Raw genomic sequence first — 19,488 nt, 5'->3', positions numbered from 1 at the left:
CCTCGACGTGATGTCCCGATGCCTGGAGGCTGTGCGGATCTGGATGGGGAGGAACAGGATCAAGACGGAGTGGCTGTGGTTTCCGTCATCCCGATTTGTGCATCTTGTTCCATCTTTAATGATAGGGGGAGAAATTTTAGCCCACTCAGAGGGCCTGCAATCTGGGTGTTCTCCTGGATACGCAGCTTAGTTTAGAAGAACACCTGACAGCCGTGACCAGAGGGGCCTTTTACCAGGTTCGCCTGGTACGTCAGTTGCGCCCCTTCTTGGATTGGGATGCTCTGTGCACAGTCAGTCATGCCCTCGTCCTTTCTCGCCTGGACTACTGTAACGCTCTTTACATGGGGCTGCCCTTGAAGAGAACCCGGAGGCTTCAGCTGGTCCAGAATGCGACTGCTCTGGTTATCATGGGGGCACCTAGGTGCTCCCATGTTACATCCCTTTTAGGCGGCATGCACTGGTTGCCAGTTGTCTTCCGGGTGCGATTCAAGGTACTAATTATGACCTTTAAAGTGCTCCATGGCTTAGGCCCAGGATACCTGCGAGACCACCTACTGCCACTGGAAGCTCCCACTGTCCAGTGCGAACCCACAGAGTTGGCCTCCTCAGGTGCCATCAGCCAGACAGTGTCGACTAGCAACCCCCAGGGGGACAGCCTTCTCTGTGGGAGCGCCTTCCCTCTGGAATGAGCTGCCCCCGGAGCTTCGTACAATCCCCGACCTCTGGTCCTTCTGACGCACCCTAAAAAGTTGGCTTTTCCAGCAAGCCAGCCTGGCCTGAACAAAACAAAATAAATTATTGATCTTTGTTAATTTTAATTTTAATTTTTTTTAAAATGTTATTGTTAATTCTAATTGGGTTTGTTTGGGATATTCTATTTTTTAAAAACTTTTGTATTATGTGTTTTTTTTTAATGTTGTACACCGCCCTGAGTCCTTGGGAGAAGGGCGACATATAAATCCAATAAATCCAAATCCAATCAGGTAATCCAGGAAATTAAATCTGCTCCACTTCCAATATTTAGTATCCAGCTTGATGAATCTACTGTTCATAGTTACTGGTTTACGTGAGTTATATTAATGATGGTGACTTTAAAGATGAGTTTCTTTTTTGCAAACCCCTTGAAACAACAACTACTGCACCTGATGCATTTGACACAGTTGGTTCATTTCTAAAAGAGCATAAGATCTCTTGGGAAAAGGTTTGTAGTGTTTGCACAGATGGTGCTCCAGCTATGCTAGGCTGTCGATCTGGATTTCAATGTTTGGTACTGAATGAGTCACCAAAAGTCATCGGCACTCACTCTAAAATTCATTGGCAAATATTAGCAATGAAGACACTGCCACAAGAATTACAAGAAGTAATGAAAAGCGTCATAAATTGTGTCAATTTTGTAAAGGCGAGCAGTTTAAACAGTTGACTGTTTTTGCAACTGTGCAATGAGTTGGATGCGCCAAACAATGCTCTGCTATTTCACACTGAAGTGAGATGGTTATCGAGAGGAAGTTTTAAAACGTGTTTTTAAGATTTGTGATGAACCCAGAACGTTTTTTAATCAGAAAGCAAGACTGCAATTCAAAGCACTTTTCGGCGATAAAAGTGAACTGCAGAAAATAGGTTACTTGGTTGCCATCTTTGCCATCTTGAATGAGTTAAATTTATCACTGCAAGGACCAAATGCAACTTGCCTCGATTCGTCTGAAAAGATCTGATCATTCCAAATGAAACTTCAGCTTTGGCAAAAAAAAAATTGGATGAAAATAAAATTTACATGTTGCCTACCCTATCTGCTTTCTTTGAGGAACATGACATTGAACCAGACAAAATGATTATGGTGATAATTTCTGTGAAAGAGCACTTGCGCGTGCTTGCAGACGAAATTTCATCATACTTTCCAAATCTACCTGACACCCCATTTGCACTTGCCAGAAGCCTTCACAGTCAAGGTTGAAGATGTTCCTGAGACAGCACAAGAGGAGTTCATTGAACTTATTAACAATGATGCAGTGAGAACTGATTTCTCTACAATGCCAGTTACAAAATTCTGGATCAAGTGTTTGCAGTCATATCCTGTTCTGTCTGAGATTGTGTTGCGTCTTCTTCCATTTCCAACAATATATCTTTGTGAAACAGGGTTTTCCAGCTTGGTTATCAAGTCTAAATACAGAAGTAGACTTCTTGTGGAAGATTATCTTTGTTGTGCTCTTGCAAAGACTGCCCCAAGAATTTCTGATCTGGTGAGAAAGAAGCAATCTCAACCTTCGCACTGACGCTGGCTTTTTACCCCTACTGTCGCAAAATGTAGCAATGTAGTTTACTGTTATATTAAGGCTGTTCCCCATGCTACACCATGCTTCAAGACAAAATTTCATTTATTTGTAATTAGAAATAAATATTTCACAATATATAATTACATATTATTTTGTGATTAATCACTGTTTTAATTATGTTCAATTTATAACAATAAAAATACATCCTGCATATCAGATATTTACATTACGATTCACAACAGTAGCAAAAGTACAGTTACAGAGTAGCAACGAATTTTTTTTTATCGTTGGTGGTTACAACATGAGGAACTGTATTAAAGGGTCAGGGCATTAGGAAGGTTGAGAACCACTGCCTTCATCCCATCACTCTGGAGCTGAAGGGGAGAACTCTTTATTATGTAGAATAGACTGGCTTGGGCATCTTAATAGGCCATTGAGGAAAGTGGGGCTACCAAGAGTGAGTCTGTCCCCTGCTCAAAAACATGTTTCTGCACTTCCCATCCAGGGAAATGCAACACTCTACCCCTTCAACATTCCCCAGGATATTTCATTTTTCCAGGAGAGGGCTGGGTGCTAACTTCCTACAGAAGTAAATTTGCAAAACTGATTAAAATCCTATAGAGGAAAAGGTGACAAGGAAGCTGAAGCTGCATTTTTATTTCCCAATTCAGTTCATCATAATTTGATCAACAATAAATGGAAAAAGGATTTAAGATTAGAAAGGAATGGTACTGACAAATAGCTAGAACTATAGAACACATATCAAGGAAACAAGAGTTCAAAACCAAGCTTAATATTAATAAGATATCCCAATAACAACAAAAGGTCTGCTTTAGATATAACACTACAGAAAAAATAATCAAAAAACCAAAAAGGTGGAACTGCTCAACTCCAGTCTTCTCAAAAACAAATCCTGTTCCTAAAAAAAAAAAAAAAAAAGCAAGGAGCAAAACGAAAGGGTAGAACTGAACTTGAAAGTGATAAAAAAACATGGCCAGGAAATTCTTTTTTTGTTTAGCTTTGAATTAAATCACCGAGACCTGATGAATTGCGCCCTAAGGTACTATTATCTTTTGACGAGACCACCATGATCCCGGAGAGATGGGAAGACAGAACAACTGTCTGAAAAGTGGACAAAGGAAAATCTAGCATTCAATAATCCAATCAATATCAGTCAGACATTCTAGCGCAGATCCTTAAAAAGAAGTATGTGCACGTGCCTTGAAAACAGTGTCATTCCCAGAAATCTTTATTTTCTCGTCTCCTCTTTATTTCAATTGAGCATTATTTGACAAAGCACCCCGTGCTTTTCTTATTCGAAAACAGTTAAGCCTGGGCAAAATCGCACGAACTGATTCCGAAGTGGTTCACAAATCGTAGTTAAAAAGTGGTCATCGATCGTTCGTCGAACACTGGAGAGAGACATTAAAAAACGTTCAGTCCTAGATTTCCCCCCACCCCCAAGGTTGTTTGCCAGGACAATTTTTTTTCCTCCTGATCTCCCATTCAGAGGTCCTTGGCCGAATAGGTGCTCATCCCTTTCGATTAAAATTCCCCACCACCTGAGGGGGGGGGGGGGAGAGGAAACCAAACCCCAAAATAAGAAAAAAAGACTCCGCTCCACTCTGCGCTGCTGGCCGTTGTGATGTCACAACGGATCGAAGAGTTTGAAGACTCCACCTCTTCGTAGTGATCGCCTTGCTTACTAGTTCTTCGCCTTCCCCTCTTCCTTTTATTCCCTTCCTTGTGCACTTATCCCCGCCCCTTTCCCACCCACCCCGCCCCTCCCCCGGCGCGAGATAGCACGCACACGACAGCTGTGACGGTGCTCACCAGGCCCTCGAAAATTGACTCTCTCACCACACACACACACACACACCCGTCGTCGTCGGGAACCCTCGTTTTTTTTTCCTTTCTCCGCGCGCCACGCACGATCTCTCTCCGTTCCTCCCCGCCGTAGGGCGGTGGCGGTTGAACCACCCCTTGAGGTGTATGAACAACGCCGCCCCCGGAGGCCGCTGTTCGGGCGGGGGGGCGCTTTCCCTCCAGCCTCAGCCCCCGTGGGGCGGCCCAGGCTCGCAGCACGGAGCTTCTCTCAGCTTCGCTCCGGTCTTTCGGCGCCTCGCTTCTCTCCCTACTGCTGCCCGGCAGGGAACGGAGGGAGAGGAGCGTGCCGGGCGGTGCGGCGGCTCCTCTTCGGCATGTCAGCGGCTGCCCCGCAGCCACCATCTCGGGGCGCGGAGAAGAGGAACAGTGGGGCCTGGTTACTGGAAGAGAACCACCGGGAGCCGTTCCTGCTTCCTTCCGGCCAAGTAACTGAAACTTCCCGGGAAAGTGGCTTCGACGAGGATTTGCAATCGCAACGGCAGCAAGAGGACGGGGAGGGAAACGACAAGTGGCAACTACGGGGGAGGCCGCCGCCGTGTCATGTGGTCGAGGCACCGCCGCCTAAAGAGAATCCCTGGACGCGTTGGAAGCCTCCCCCCAACTCCAGTAGTAGTTTATCTCCTCCCAACGCTTCGTCGGGCGGCGAGTTAACTTCGCAGGATCCGGGTGAGAAAGGCCGCTGCAGGTGGCGGGGAGTGGAGTGGGTGGGGGTGGGCGATGTTTAGGTGGGAGAAGTTGTCAAATTGAGTAGCAGCGTTATTTTAGTGTGTGTGTGTGTGATTTTATTTGTGTGTCTTGGGGCGTGTGTGGGAATGATGGTTTATGTTTCTTGAAAGCTTCCCCCTCCCTTCTCACTTTCGTATTGACCCCGAGTAACACGAGCTGTGGAGAAAAGGCGTGGGGGGTTTGCTTTCTTAATTAAGAAGTGTTGACTTTGGAAATTTAGGCACGCGGTCAGATTAGGAAAGTTGAGCGTGAAGGGAGGGATGTGGCGGGTTTGGGGAGTTAAGCGAGACCGGAGAAGATTGGAAGGTTCTTCTGACTGCAGTTTTTTTCAAATTTGGCAACTTTAAGACTTGTGGACTTCAACTCCCAGAATTCTCCAGCCAGCATAGCTGGCTGGAGAATTCTGAAAATTGAAGTCCACGTCTTAAAGTTGCCAAGTTTGGAGACCCCTGTGAATCTAACGGGAAACAAAACCCTAGAATTTATAGTTGATGTTTGGAGGTCTTTGGAGAGCGATCATAGAGTTGGGAATGAAATATGTCGTCATCTGGTTTTGAGTATTTTTAAATATTTCCAGAGCACCAAACACTACACATTTTTAATGTGGAACAACCTGCAACTTTTTTTCCCTTTCTTTTTTAAAAAAAGAGAGAGTATGGCTATAAAACGCGGTTTAAGAACACTGGATATTTCTTCTATCATTTAATATGTAATGCATCTTAATGATATCTGAACTTACTTGGCAGGTGGCAATGTATTAGCATTCGTTATTACAGTCACACTAATTTCATCCCATTTCAATATGGGGCAGAAAGGGAAATGGATCCTTTCTACTGAAAATATGCTATCTGAGCTTTAATTCAAACTTTAATTATATTTACTGAATATAGCAATAGCCGTTAGACTTATATACCGCTTCATATGGCTTTCAGCCCTCTCTAAGCGGTTTACAGAGTCAGCATATCGCCCCCACAGTCTGGGTCCTCATTTCACCCACCTCGGAAGGATGGAAGGCTGAACTGCAGATAACAGTCAGCTGAAGTGGCCTGCAGTATTGCACCCTAACCACAGCGCCACCTCAGCTCTAATATATTCATAGTGACAGAGGATCAGCTCGCAAAACATTTTGTTTAGAAGAATATTGATGTTCTGCTGAATGAAGCTTAAAATATTTTAAACTACAAATAACTTGATTTTACATGATGACTGTATCCAGAAGTTATAATAAAGTATGCATAAGATTTTGGAGTTCTAGTCATCCTGAGTCAAGGAAGCTTGTTGAGTGATTTTTAGGTAGCCATTGTCTCAGCCCAATTGGTTCTATACAGGTAGTCCTCGACTTACAACAGTTCACTTAGTGACTGTTCAAAGTTACAACAGCATTGAAAAAGTGATTTATGACTATTTTTCATACTTACAACCTTTGTAGCATCCCTATGATTATGTGATCAATTTTCAAATGCTTGGCAACTGGTTCATCATTGCTGTGTTCCAACGTCATGTGATCCCCTTTTGCGACCTTCTGACAAGCAAAGTAAATGGGGAAGCCAGATTCACTTAACAAGCTGGTTTGTTTGTTTGTTTATTGAATGTATATTGCCACTTATTCGCATATGGCGACTCAAGGCGGCTTACAGAATATAAAACCTCATTTAAAACAACAAAACCAGAGGTGGGTTGCGACCCAGGCCTGCCACGTCTCCGAACCAGTTCCCTTGCTGCTGCTTGACCGTCGCCATTTTGAATTTTGGTGATTGTGCATGCGCAGTTCACTGTAAATTGTTCTGCTCATCTGCATAGAACAATTTACATTGAAGAGTACCCGCACTTTGCTCATCAGTTGCGAACTGGCAGTAAAGCTGGCAGCAGCCCACCCCTGAACATAATAAAATAAAATAGAATCAAATTAATATAATATTACATGATAAAATCATCCCCCTCCACGGTGACAGTAGATCACATGAGCCATTTAATGGGCTCCATCTCGCCCTGGGTTCTCCAGGCCCACTGGCAGAACCCGGTCTTCAGCTCCTTCCAGAAGAATGTTAGCATGGGGGCCAGTCTAATCTCTGGGGGAATTATGTTCCAGAGAGAGGGTGCCACCACAGAGAAGGCCCTTCTCCCACCAGGTGTTTCTCCCTCTGGGATGGGACCCGCAACATTCCCTGCCCATCTGCTCTGATGGGTTGGGTAGATGTGACCGGCAAGAGATGGTCCTCAGATAACTGGGTCCCAAGTCATGAAGAGTTACTAACTTATCGATTGCAGTGATTCACTTAACAAAATGGGGCAAAACTCACTTAACAAAAATTTTGGGCTCAATTGTATAAGTTGAGGACTACCTGTATTTCATTTTGGGGTGGTATATGTTACTTGATTTATTTGATATTACAGTAGAATGTTTATAATTCCTGCTTGTATTATGAAGCTACACATTTTTATTGAAACCTAGAATTCTGGAAGAACCATTAGGAATTTAGTTAAACTTCTGCACTGCACAGAAAAAAATCAATTAAACCATACTCCAGGGATGGTATTCCAGAGACGGAAAGCCCACAATCTCCACTGTTGTGAAGATCTAAGAATTAGGTAATTTTTCCTGACAGTTAAATAAATTCTAAAGTATCTTCTGATCATTTTCCCTATAACACCTTTTTATTTCCCTTATATCTGACATATCTTCCTCTAGTTTTTTTCTTTACATTGAATATCCCTACTTCCTTCTGTCTCTTTATAGAGCATATCTCAAATCTGTATCATCTTCGTCACCATCTTCTGAGTCTATTCTGACCTGACAATATTATTCTGGAAATGAGGTACTCAGTACCCCAAGTGTGGTTTTGTTGATGCCGAGTAAATGGAAATAAGATTTCATGTGTCTTTGATACAGTATTATTGCAGTCCAGAATTGCATTAGATTTCTAGTGTTTGTTTTACCCTGCTAGTTCATGTTCAGCTTCCTGTGAATGACTGCACCCAATTTTTTTTTTGCTGATATGGTTCTTTACTTCCATGTCATGAGTCCTTTATTTTTTGTGCTTCTATGTTTTCTCTCCCCATTTTTACATTTATATTTTTCCCTATTGAAAAACATTGTATTCTTCTCAACCTAGTCTTCCAATCTGTCAAGATTAAATTATAACCTCATTCTATCATCCTGGGTATTGCCCAAATGTCTCAATGTAATATTAGCCACAAATTTGATAAGCAGCTCACCACTCCTGTTATCCAGGCCATTAATAAAATAAGACTAAGAATCTAACAAGACTCCTGTGAGATCCCACTGGTGGCTGTTATCCAAGTTGATGCTGACTTTATGTGCAATTAGTCACCAGTTGTGAATCTATCTTTCTGAAGTGTTGCTCAAATTATCTAATAGGTTAAGTGAGAAGGTCATGTTCTTGTGTAAAACTTTATGAAATCAAGGCAAAGTACATCCACAGCATTTCTCTTATTCGTGGACCACTTAGTCTATCATAAGAGTTTTGTCCCACATGATCTATTTTTGACAGTGCCATGTTTTTGGTAGTAATATTGTCTTTGAGACGCTTATAAGTGGTTTGCTCTATACCCTGTTCTGACTTATTTCCAGGAATTAATGTTAGACTAACTATAATTATTGGGATTCTCTTCCCCATCCCTCCTTTTTTCAGAGGTGGACTATATATCGTTCTTCAATTTTCTGGTATCTTTCTACTTTTCTAGGAGTCTTCAGAGAAAATATCAAAAATCCTAAACAGTATGTATTTAATGTGTCCTATGTCTTGAAGGCATTCAAGTTACTGTAAGATCATCATTACAGGTCTGCATCTTTCCCTGTTTGTTATGTCTGTGCTACTCAAATAATCATTTGCTTTGGATGGAGCAAATCACTCCTTTCCCTAGCATCCCATAGGTGCCCAAACACTTTTCACCCAGTCGGAGAAATGATGGAGACTCTAAGCTTTGTCTGCTTGCAAATGGGATGCTTTGAAATCGACAGATTACCTCCATTTCAAAGCATCTCATTTGTAAACTAACAAAGCTTCATCTCCCTCTGGGTGAAAAGTGTGTGGTAGAGCCAGCGAAGGCAGAACCACTGGGGGAAGGGGGATGCAGCCGATTCCAGTGTTAGCTCCATATCAAAGCGTCCCATTTGCAAGCAGACAAAGTTTCCAGTCTCCGTCATTTCTCCATCCAGGTGAAAAGTATGTCTGCCTGGGAAGCCCTGTGGCATTACGGCTGTGCGCAAGTAAATAGTGGGAGGGAGTGGGCAAGCCCCTGCAAAATAAGACATCCCCTGAAAAAAAAAGGCCTGCGTCTTTTGGTCCAAATATATATATAAGACCTGGTCTTATTTTCATAGAAACACTGTATAGGTGATAACACATTTTTTTCTAAATAAAAGACATATGTTACTCACTATTTTGTTCCCTTCATTGTCATTTCTAAGACTATGGCTTCGACCTTATATCATTAATATGGTTTTCCTTCTATTTTATTTTAGTCCCTTTTTTCACCGTGTTCTTTTTTTTTTTACTTAGAGTTTGCATATCTTTTGCATTTTCAGCTATCAGAGTAGTGTCATCAACATAATTCATGTCACTGAAGTCCTTCAATTCTCCCTTCAATTTTAAAATCACACTTAACTTCTTCCAGTCCAGCTTCCCTTAATAGCCATTTGGTGCATAGATTGAATAAATGGAATATACAGCCTTGTTGCACTCCTTTGACATCCTGGAGCCCCTCTGTTTCATCATGTTCTGTCCATAGCAAAGTCTTTATTGTCATTGTACAAAATAAATGCAACAAAATTGTACATATTCCCATCACAATAATGTCTTATGTTCCTCTGCCTTTTCTAAAGTTTGAACATCTGGTATCTTTTTTTCCCCCATGTAGGTCTCTAATCGGTATTGTGGATGATCCTTAACATTACTTGCTACAAGTATTTTACTAGCATGTGGTATTAAGGATATGGTAAGATAGTTTGCACACTATTGGATTGGGATGTTGATTTACCTCTTCCAATCTCTTGACCACTGTGTCATTCTACAGACTTGCTGATACTGTATAGCTTATTTAGAACTTTACTAATTCTTCTTTTATTGCTTGCCATAATTCATTGGATAGTCTGTCAGTTTCTGTAACTTCCTGTTCCGTAATGACCGGAATGCTGATCTAACTTTATCTTCTAGTATTAGGGCTTCTTGTAATTAAGAAATATCTTTTAAGGTATTCTGAATATTGGTATCTCTGCTATACATTATTTCAGCATGCACTTTCCACTTTCGTTAGATCTCCTTTGAATTATTTATTATCTGTCAATCAATGTCCGATTGAAGGTTGGAATGTCTCCTAACAGTTCTCCTGAACTCTTTGTAAAGATTCTTTTTGAGGTTTTTATCTTTACTGGCTTTGATTTCTTTTCTCCTCTCACCATTAACTTACTCAGGATAATGTAGTGAAAGTAATTAGATAGGAAAATTGTTATTTTGCTTCAGAAATTTTTTGATCAGTAACAAAAAAAATGTGAATGTTTCCTTGCATTATCATTTGAAAAACATACATTTATAACTATACTTGCAATTATATTTTCAATATTATTTATTAACATTATGAAACAGATTTTAAGAAAAAAAAATGAGGGTTTTTTTTATTTTCTCAGTTCCTCTTCTTTCCAATGCTTCTGAAACTGTTTGTGAGAGCCCTGATACTGGAAGTTGTTGTGGCACTGAATGGCAGTGGGAGGAACAAGCTCTTCTACGTTTTTTAAGCCCCCCCCCTTTTTTTTCTTTATATCATGACATGCAGAAGCTTTCATCTTTAGAACATGGCTTTGTGGAGCACTCCTCATTTAGCAACTACCTCAGTTAGTGACCATTCACAAATATGTCAGTAATAAAGACCAATGTACTTATTTATGACTAAATTTTGTATGCCTGACAGCAACACATGCCAGAGTGAGAATAATGCTGGCATAGTTGTTAAAGAACTTCATCTGAATGAGACAATAGTGAGCAGTGATCCTGTCTGTCTGTCTGCCTCTCTCTCTTTTTCTCTTTTGAATGGAATGCAATTGCTAAACAATAAATGATACAAAGAAACAAATGATAATTACATTCTATCTATGCATTTCTCTGGAGATTATCCATTAGTTATACCTATTGTTCCCAACAGCCTCATTTTAGTGCTTTCATTAAATAAGATTGCTGAATAGCTATACTTTGTAATATATTTGTTTTTTTCCCTTTTGAAATGCTTTAATAATTCAATGCCATAAAGACCATGAGATCTTAATTACCTTTTTTACAATGCAGACCAGGGGTGGGTTTCAACCGGTTCGCGGCGGTCCCCGCGAACCGGTTGGTCGGCGAATCCGGAAGTAAGTAACTTCCGGGAACGGCGAAGGGCCGACCTGCCCGCCCGCATTCCTTACCCGGTTTTGATGAGTTCTGCGCTTCCACGCATGCGCAGGACGCATACAGCGCCTGCGCGATCCTCCAGGAGCAGCTGGCGCATCGCACAGACGCTAGTACGCTTGCATGCGCCCGTGCACGAGGACGCCGCCGGCCCCGTTCCAACCGAACCGGTTGGAACGGGGCGAGAAACCCACCCCTGATGCAGACCTATGTGTCTTTATGTAGACACAAATCTTGGTTAGTGCATGCATTTTTAGTTAAGTATGTAGAACAATCTTTGTCAACTTGATACCTGCTAAGTATGTTGGATGTTGAAATGTTTACTTAGTATAGAGACATGATGGGGAAACATATAAGCTCGAAGCTTTATGTTTAAAGCTTAATAAAATGCATGCTGACATGGGTAAATAATTTATAAAACTATTGTTAAATATTTATAAGTACTGTATTTCAGATTTTCTAAGAAACCATTAATCTTGAAATACATTGGTAAACTATTTCACAAAGAAATTATTTACAGATAAATTGATGCTATACATGTACCTGCTAAATATATAGTACTATTCAACTGAATCAGTTTAAATCAAGCTTCACTGATTTAACTACTTTCCCTTTATTTTAGAGCTGCAGTGTTCTACTAAAGTCATAAAAGCAGGAAAGTTGAAGATAAAGAAACCCAGTAAGGCATGTATCAATACAATTTAAGTTCAATATTCTATTATTAAAAATTCAGTTACTGTGTGTATATTTATATTCTGACTTTGATTATAAAATGTATATAACTATCGTAAACACTTTGTCCACTGTTTTTAATTACAAGATAATGTAAAATGGCTTAAGTGTATAACACAAGATTTATGCTTAGCAAAAAGGCTAATATTGGTGAGTATTAGAATTAGAATTATTAGAGTGTTAGAATTGTTTTAATCATTTATTGATTGGTATTTTTTAGAAAAGTATTACATCCAGGAGTTAATTTGATTAAAAGTGTGCTTAAACAAAAAAGACTTACTAGAATAATCTTTGCATAGTTAGATATATTCAGAAAATATGGTATAGACTGTTAAATTGAAGAAGTCATTCATTACATTAAGTGCTTTTTTTAAAGGTTGATGTTTGTTCAAATTTTCTTGAAATTGGGTCAAACTACATTTGTGTAATTGCTCTTTCTCCTGCCCTTTAAGAAATTTCTCTTTCTTTTGAACCCTTAGGTACAGGGGCATTAGTAGAGTACAAACATACAACAAATCTCACTAAACCTGCCCAAAGGAATTTATACTTTGATATTTAAGTGAACTTTAAAGATTCTGCAGAATACAATAGGTTTTGTATTTAATTTATAATCTCAGCAATTTTAGAAATACTTTTGCAGCGAACAGTATGCACACAGATAGCATTTTTGACTTTATCTGCCTTTTTAATGCAGATATGGCTCTCCGTCTTCACATTCATATTCAGAATATTCTTGTGAACCAAATGCAGTTGATTTAAAGACATGAATTTTGATTTCTGTGTTAGAATTTTAAAATGTTCTTATTTTTTTTCTTTTCTTAAAAGATGTGCTTCCTTTCCATATTCTATGTTAATTCCTCATGAGAAAATATTTTTAATAGCTACATTTTCCTCGTGACAGTAAACTTTTTGGTGCTGTTAGAGCTAATGTGTTTGACCTTTTCTGACTGAAGGCTTCCAGAGTTCTGTACCTATTAGTATTTCAACTGCTGAAAGAGGAGGACATCTTAAAGCTTTTTCCTTTCTACTTTGAGAAATCTACTCATAACAGGGGTGGATTTCAAATTACTTTACTACAGGTTCTGTGGGCGGGGCTAGGTGGGGGCATGTGATTCAGTGGGTGTGGCTTACTTGACATCACTCATGCACACGCAGTCACACACACACCCATAGCCATGCCCACAGAATTGCGAAAAATTGTTTTGTCAGCTAGGAGGAATAAACCCAGTAATTTTTTAGGCAGTCTAGCAGATGATAAACTGTTTTTTCTTCTCTAATGTGCTTTAATGCTGTTCAGTCACAATGTGTCATTTAATTCCTTCCAGTCTAAAATAATAACAAGTGTGTGTCTCGTCTCTAATTCTGCATTATTTGATATAAAAAACATTTTGAAAAAAAGATAACAAAATAAAATAGAAAACAAATGCCTTATCAGTTATATTCGGAACAGTCAGAAAATGACACCATTCAGAATGGCTACACTTGGTTTCAGGGTATTTGATTCTCATCTAATAGGCTTTTTTTCTTATGAAGAAATAAAAATGTTGTAATTAATATAATTTTTTGTGATTCACAATTGCGTATGTTTTTAAGGGACTTGACTGCCACATCTACTGTGGCATTGTTTTCTAAATTACTGCGGCAGTACTGATTTAGAAAAATTAATTCAATCCTGCCCACCCCCAAAATCTATGTAGAAAATATGTGAATTCATGCCTTTTCAAACGCTGTTTCAGGTTTTAAGTATTGCTTCATTTCTGATCTTAAATTCCATGTTGACCCTTTTCCTTCTTAGATATATGTTTTTAAAGAGATATAATCTTACACAGTAAGGCTACATTATACTTAGAATTATTGCAGCATTTCTACAGTCACATTGTCAAAATCTGGAAAGGGCCTTATCAACCAGTGGGTGTTTATGACTATTGCAGAGCCCTGCAGTCATGTGATTGTCATTTGCATGCTTCACAGGTGGCTTCCATGAAATAAAGTCAATGAGAAGCCAACAGTAAAATCACAATTTTGGTCATGTGATGTCTCAATTAAGGACCATGGGTGATGATTTGCTTAACCATTGTGGCAGAATGAGGTTGTAAATATGTCATGGACCTTAAAGTTTCATTTAGCGACGCACCATTTAGCGATGGAGTTGCCGGTCCCAATTATGGTTGTTAAGGTGAGGAGTACCTGTATTTGCTCTATGCATCTTGTCATCCTGCTGTAATAGTGAAGGCAGTTATTAATAATTTTATCTGTAAACTAGTTTCTATAGTATGATTACATTGACAATTATGAATACTTTTCTGCTTGTTTTTGAATAAATATTGTATGAACATTAAGCTGTTTTTTATTGCTGCAGGGAGATTATTTCAATGATGCAACAAACTGGCCAACACCAAGTGAAATTGCAAGCTCTGGGGTAAGGGGTTTTTTTGGGGGGGCGGGGGGAAATGCACCAGAGCTTTAGTTTTATATGTCATTGTAGAAGGAGTTGTTTGTCTACACTTCTAGAAAAGTGTGAATATATACTTTTTGATGCTCATAACAATCTACTGGTAATCTTTCCTGTCTAGAATATTCATAGTTTTATTTCTTTAGTTAATCACAGAACATTTAGTTCTTTCACTTTGTGGAAAACTCTACTATTTATTTTTTAAAATCTTAAATGGCAACAATAACACTTACATAGTGATAACTTTTCTTTTTCCCTATAGTATACTTTGTTGTCATTAGCCATATGATGTATTTATTGTGAAAGTATATTTGAAATAAAAAATCATATTTATTTTTGATTGGAAGCCACCCAGAATTGGTTATAAGATGGGGTGGCTGTATAATTTTTTTAAATAAATAAATAAAAATAAAAGAATTGGTATGCTTTAAGATAATTGATGAAGCTTCAACCATGCTTAACAAGGACAATTAAAACTTACAAAAAATTAGTGTTTTCTGTAATCATTTTGTAGCTAGTCTCTATTGCTGACCTTGGTCACTGGCATTTTCTTAGCAAGATAGCTCAAGCGTCTGTTTTAGAAGTGAACATAAATGGGTAAGAAATTATTAGTTTAGAAAATGCAAGACCCTACAAGTGTCTCTTTGGATCTTGTTCCCATATGTAAAGAAAAAAATGGATCTTATTCCAACTAGTATCTGCGAAGAAAATTAAAATACTGTTCATAGAACATATTTGAAGCAGATTTGAAGAAATAATAATTGGTACTCTGTGGAAATTACCTTTGGTAAATAAGGGAAATAAGGTCATTTGATTAATAAGGGACACAAAGATGGAAGAAAATAGGATTTTATTAAAAATATTAATTTTAAAAGGCCTCAATTATATGAATATGCTTAAAATGGAATTCTTACATTCTTTAATATTTTGTTACAGTGTAAAAATGTAAGTAATCAGAATAAAAGAGCTCCAATAAAAAAAGAGAAAGAAGAAAAAAATGAAAAGAAAAATACCAATAAAATAAAGGAAAATGTGGAGATAAATCTAGAAATTCATGGAGAAATTGTTAGTGAAGATGACTGTCCAATTAACAATCAAAAGAAAAAAGGTTAGTCTGGACTAAATTTTATCTATAGTTTTTAAGTATAGTAAATGTAAATATTTTGAGAATATTGCTACATGTCCTCTCTGTGTATATATTAGAATTTAATTGTAAGTAATATTTTAGAAATGATTGTATTAGATCTATTATACTTTTATATTTTATATTTAAAGGTAATAAGCATAAATGGGTACCACTTCATTTAGATGATATGAAGCCAGATAACCAAGAAAGGCCAGGATCTCAGAACAGTTCAAGGTCCCAGCCAGAAACCAGCAAGCTTGTGCCTCACAACAACAGACGCAATGAGGCAAGAACTAGTATGTCACTTAAAATTCTGGTGGTTTATCTTGCATATGTCATTGATGTCTGTCTATGGAAACTTCAGTTGTGTAACTGCAGAACTTTATTCTTCTGTTTCCAAAAGGCTGGCGAAGGGATCGGGAAAAGCGAGAAGATCATGATGAAGTTTCGAGTGTGAGAAGTGAAGGTGGCAGCGTTAGAGGATTTTATAGAGGACGAGGGAGAGGCAGGGGAAGAGGAAGAGGACGTGGAAGAGGAAATCCTCGAAGTATGGAAATAGAAAATTATTAAGAAAGAATGGTATTGAACATACTAAATTGCAAAACTAGCCATAGTTACATGGGTTGCTTATAACGTAATGCCAACTCATGGCTTGTTATATGAATTAGTTTTATAAACTGTAAAAATAAATAACAAATTGAAATGGGCTTAGGGTTTTACAATACAATAGCAGAGTTGGAAGGGACCTTGGAGATCTTCTAGTCCAACCCCCTGCCTAGGCAGGAAAACTTATACCATTTCAGACAAATGGCTATCCAACATCTTCTTAAAGACTTCCAGTGTTGGGGCATTCACAACTTCTGGAGACAAGCTGTTCCACTGATTAATTGTTCTAACTGTCAGGAAATTTCTCCTCAGTTCTAAGTTGCTTCCCTCCTTGCTTAATTTCCACCCATTGCTTCTTATTCTACAATCAGGTGCCTTGGAGAATAGTTTGACTCCCTCTTCTTTGTGGCAACCCCTGAGATATTGGAACACTGCTATCATGTCTCCCTTAGTCCTTCTTTTCATTAAACTAGACATATCCAGTTCCTGCAACCATTCTTCATATGTTTTAGTCTCCAGTCCCCTAATCCTCTTTGTTGCTCTTCTCTGCACTCTTTCTAGAGTCTCCACGTCTTTTCTACATCGTGGCGACCAAAACTGAATGCAGTATTCCAAGTGTGGCCTTGCCAAGGCATTATAAAGTGGTATTAACACTTCACATGATCTGGATTGTATCCCTCTGTTTGTGTAGCTTAGAACTGTGTTGGCTTTTTTTGGCAGCTGCTGCACACTGCTGGCTCATATTTAAATGGTTGTCCACTAGGACTACAAGATCCCTCTCATAGTTACTACTATTGAGGAAGGTACCACCTACAGGTGAAACTCTAAAAATTAGAATATCATGCAAAAGTTCATTTATTTCAGTGATTCAACTTAAAAGGTGAAACTAATATATGAGATAGACTCATTACATGCAAAGCAAGATAGTTCAAGCCATGATTTGTCATAATTGTGTTGATTATGGCTTACAGCTCATGAAATTTTCTTACAATCTCAGAAAATTAGAATATTGTGAAAAGGTGCAATATTCTAGGCTCAAAGTGTCCCACTCTAATCAGCTAATTAAGCCATAACACCTGCAAAAGATTCCTGAGCCTTTAAATGGTCTCTCAGTCTGGTTCAGTAGGAATCACAATCCTGGGAAAGACTGCTGACATCACAGTTGTGCAGAAAACCATCATTGACACCCTCCATAAGGAGGGAAAGCCTCAAAAGGTAATTGCAAAAGAAGGTGGATGTTCCCAGAGTGCTGTATCAAAGCACATTAATAGAAAGTTATGTGGAAGGGGAATGTGTGGAAGAAAAAGGTGCACAAGCAGCAGGGATGAGCGCAGCCTGGAGAGGATTGCCAGGAAAAGGCCATTCAAAAGTGTTGGGGGCTTTCACAAGGAGTGGACTGAGGTTGGAGTCAGTGCATCAAGAGCCACCTCACACAGACGGATCCTGGACATGGGCTTCAAATGTTGTATTCCTCTTGTCAAGCCGCTCCTGAATAACAAACAACGTCAGAAGCTTCTTACCTGGGCTAAAGAAAAACAGACCTGGTCTGTTGCTCAGTGGTCCAAAGTCCTCTTTTCTGATGAGAGCAACTTTTGCATCTCATTTGGAAACAAAGGACCCAGAATATGGAGGAAGAATGGAGAGGCACACACTACAAGATGCTTGAAGTCCAGTGTGAAGTTTCGACAGTCTGTTGATTTGGGGAGCCATATCATCTGTGTTTCATTAAGTCCAGGGTCAACATAGCTGTCTACCAGGAGATTTTGGAGCATTTCATGCTTCCTTCTGCAGATGAGCTTTATGGGGATGCTGACTTCATTTTCCAGCAGGACTTGGCACCTGCCCACACTGCCAAAAGCACCAAAACCTGGTTCAATGACCATGGGATTACTGTGCTTGATTGGCCAGCAAACTCACCTGACCTGAACCCTATAGAAAATCTATGGGGCATTGCCAAGAGAAAGATGAGAGACATGAGACCGAACAATGCAGATGAGCTGAAGGCTACTAGTGAAGCATCCTTGTCTTCCATAACACCTCAGCAGTGTCACAGGCTGATAGCTTCCATGCCACGCCGCATTGAGGCAGTAATTGCTGCAAAAGGTGCCCAAACCAAGTACTGAGTACATATGCATGCTTATACTTTTCAGAGGTTCGATATTGTTCTATGTACAATCCTTGTTTTATTGTTTGCATGTAATATTCTAATTTTCTGAGATTGTGGATTTGGGGTTTTCATGAGCTGTAAGCCATAATCATCACAATTATGACAAATCATGGCTTGAACTATCTTGCTTTGCATGTAATGAGTCTATCTCATATATTAGTTTCACCTTTTAAGTTGCATTACTGAAGTAAATGAACTTTTGCACAATATTCTACTTTTTTGAGTTTCACCTGTATACTGTACCTGTGCATTTCATTTTTCTTGCCTAAATGTAGAACCTTACTCTCTTCACCATTGAATTTCATTTTATTAGATAGGCCCCAATGTGCAAGTTTGTCAAGATCCTTCTGTATCTTAAGCCTATCTTCTGGAGTGTTGGCTATTCCTGCCAGCTTGGTGTCATCTGCAAATTTGATGAGTTCCCCATTTATTCCCTCATCCAAATAATTTATGAAGATGTTGAAGAGTACTGGACCTAAAACAGAGCCTTGGGGTACTCCACTGCATACTTCCCTCCATGTAGATGCTGTTCCATTGAGGACTACACGTTGAGTGTAGTTGGTCAGCCAGTTACGAATCCATCTGGTGGTGATGCTTCTACTTTATCTAGTTACTAGTAGGTTATGGTCTACCTTATCAAATGCCTTACTGAAGTCCAAGTAAACTATATCGACGGCATTCCTCTGGTCCACTAATTTTGTCACTTTGTCAAAGAATGCAATAAGATTAATCTGGCATGATCTGTTTTTGACAAACCCATGTTGGCTTTTGGCTATAACTTTGTTTACTTCTAAGTGTTCGCTAATTTGTTGCTTGATTATCTTTTCCAGAATCTTTCTTGTTTTAATTTGTGAACAGACAGAGTGCCTGGCTCGCGTAACAAGCAATTATAATCTATTGCTTAATAGGACATTATAGGAAATTGAACATTTGCAAGTGTGATTTAAGAGAATTGATTCTAATATCTCAAGAATGTAATTTTTCCTTCAGAATATCTAATTTGCAACCTTGTACTTTTGCCCAGACTCTGAAGAAGACTTTGTAACATTTCATTTGAGGAAAGAGATATAAAAGCCAAGAACATATCAACAGTAAATCAGTTAAAACTTATGGATACTAGA

General features: G+C 39.1%; 1 protein-coding gene across 1 annotated transcript in view; it reads left to right on the top strand.

Annotated features, from left to right (window-relative positions):
- Nucleotides 1–4,120: 4,120 nt before the first annotated feature.
- Nucleotides 4,121–19,488, top strand: part of LARP1B (La ribonucleoprotein 1B) — a 38,347-nt gene continuing 22,979 nt past the window's right edge. Inside the window, 6 exon segments of the mRNA XM_032223768.1 lie at nt 4,121–4,823; nt 11,907–11,968; nt 14,376–14,435; nt 15,405–15,576; nt 15,744–15,890; nt 15,998–16,141. Of these exon segments, the coding sequence (XP_032079659.1) occupies nt 4,472–4,823; nt 11,907–11,968; nt 14,376–14,435; nt 15,405–15,576; nt 15,744–15,890; nt 15,998–16,141 (937 nt within the window). The 5' untranslated portion in view covers nt 4,121–4,471.

The sequence above is a fragment of the Thamnophis elegans genome, chromosome 9, assembly GCF_009769535.1.
Source record: "Thamnophis elegans isolate rThaEle1 chromosome 9, rThaEle1.pri, whole genome shotgun sequence".
Taxonomy (NCBI): Eukaryota; Metazoa; Chordata; class Lepidosauria; order Squamata; family Colubridae; genus Thamnophis; species Thamnophis elegans.
This window is presented reverse-complemented; position numbering and strand designations above follow the sequence as displayed.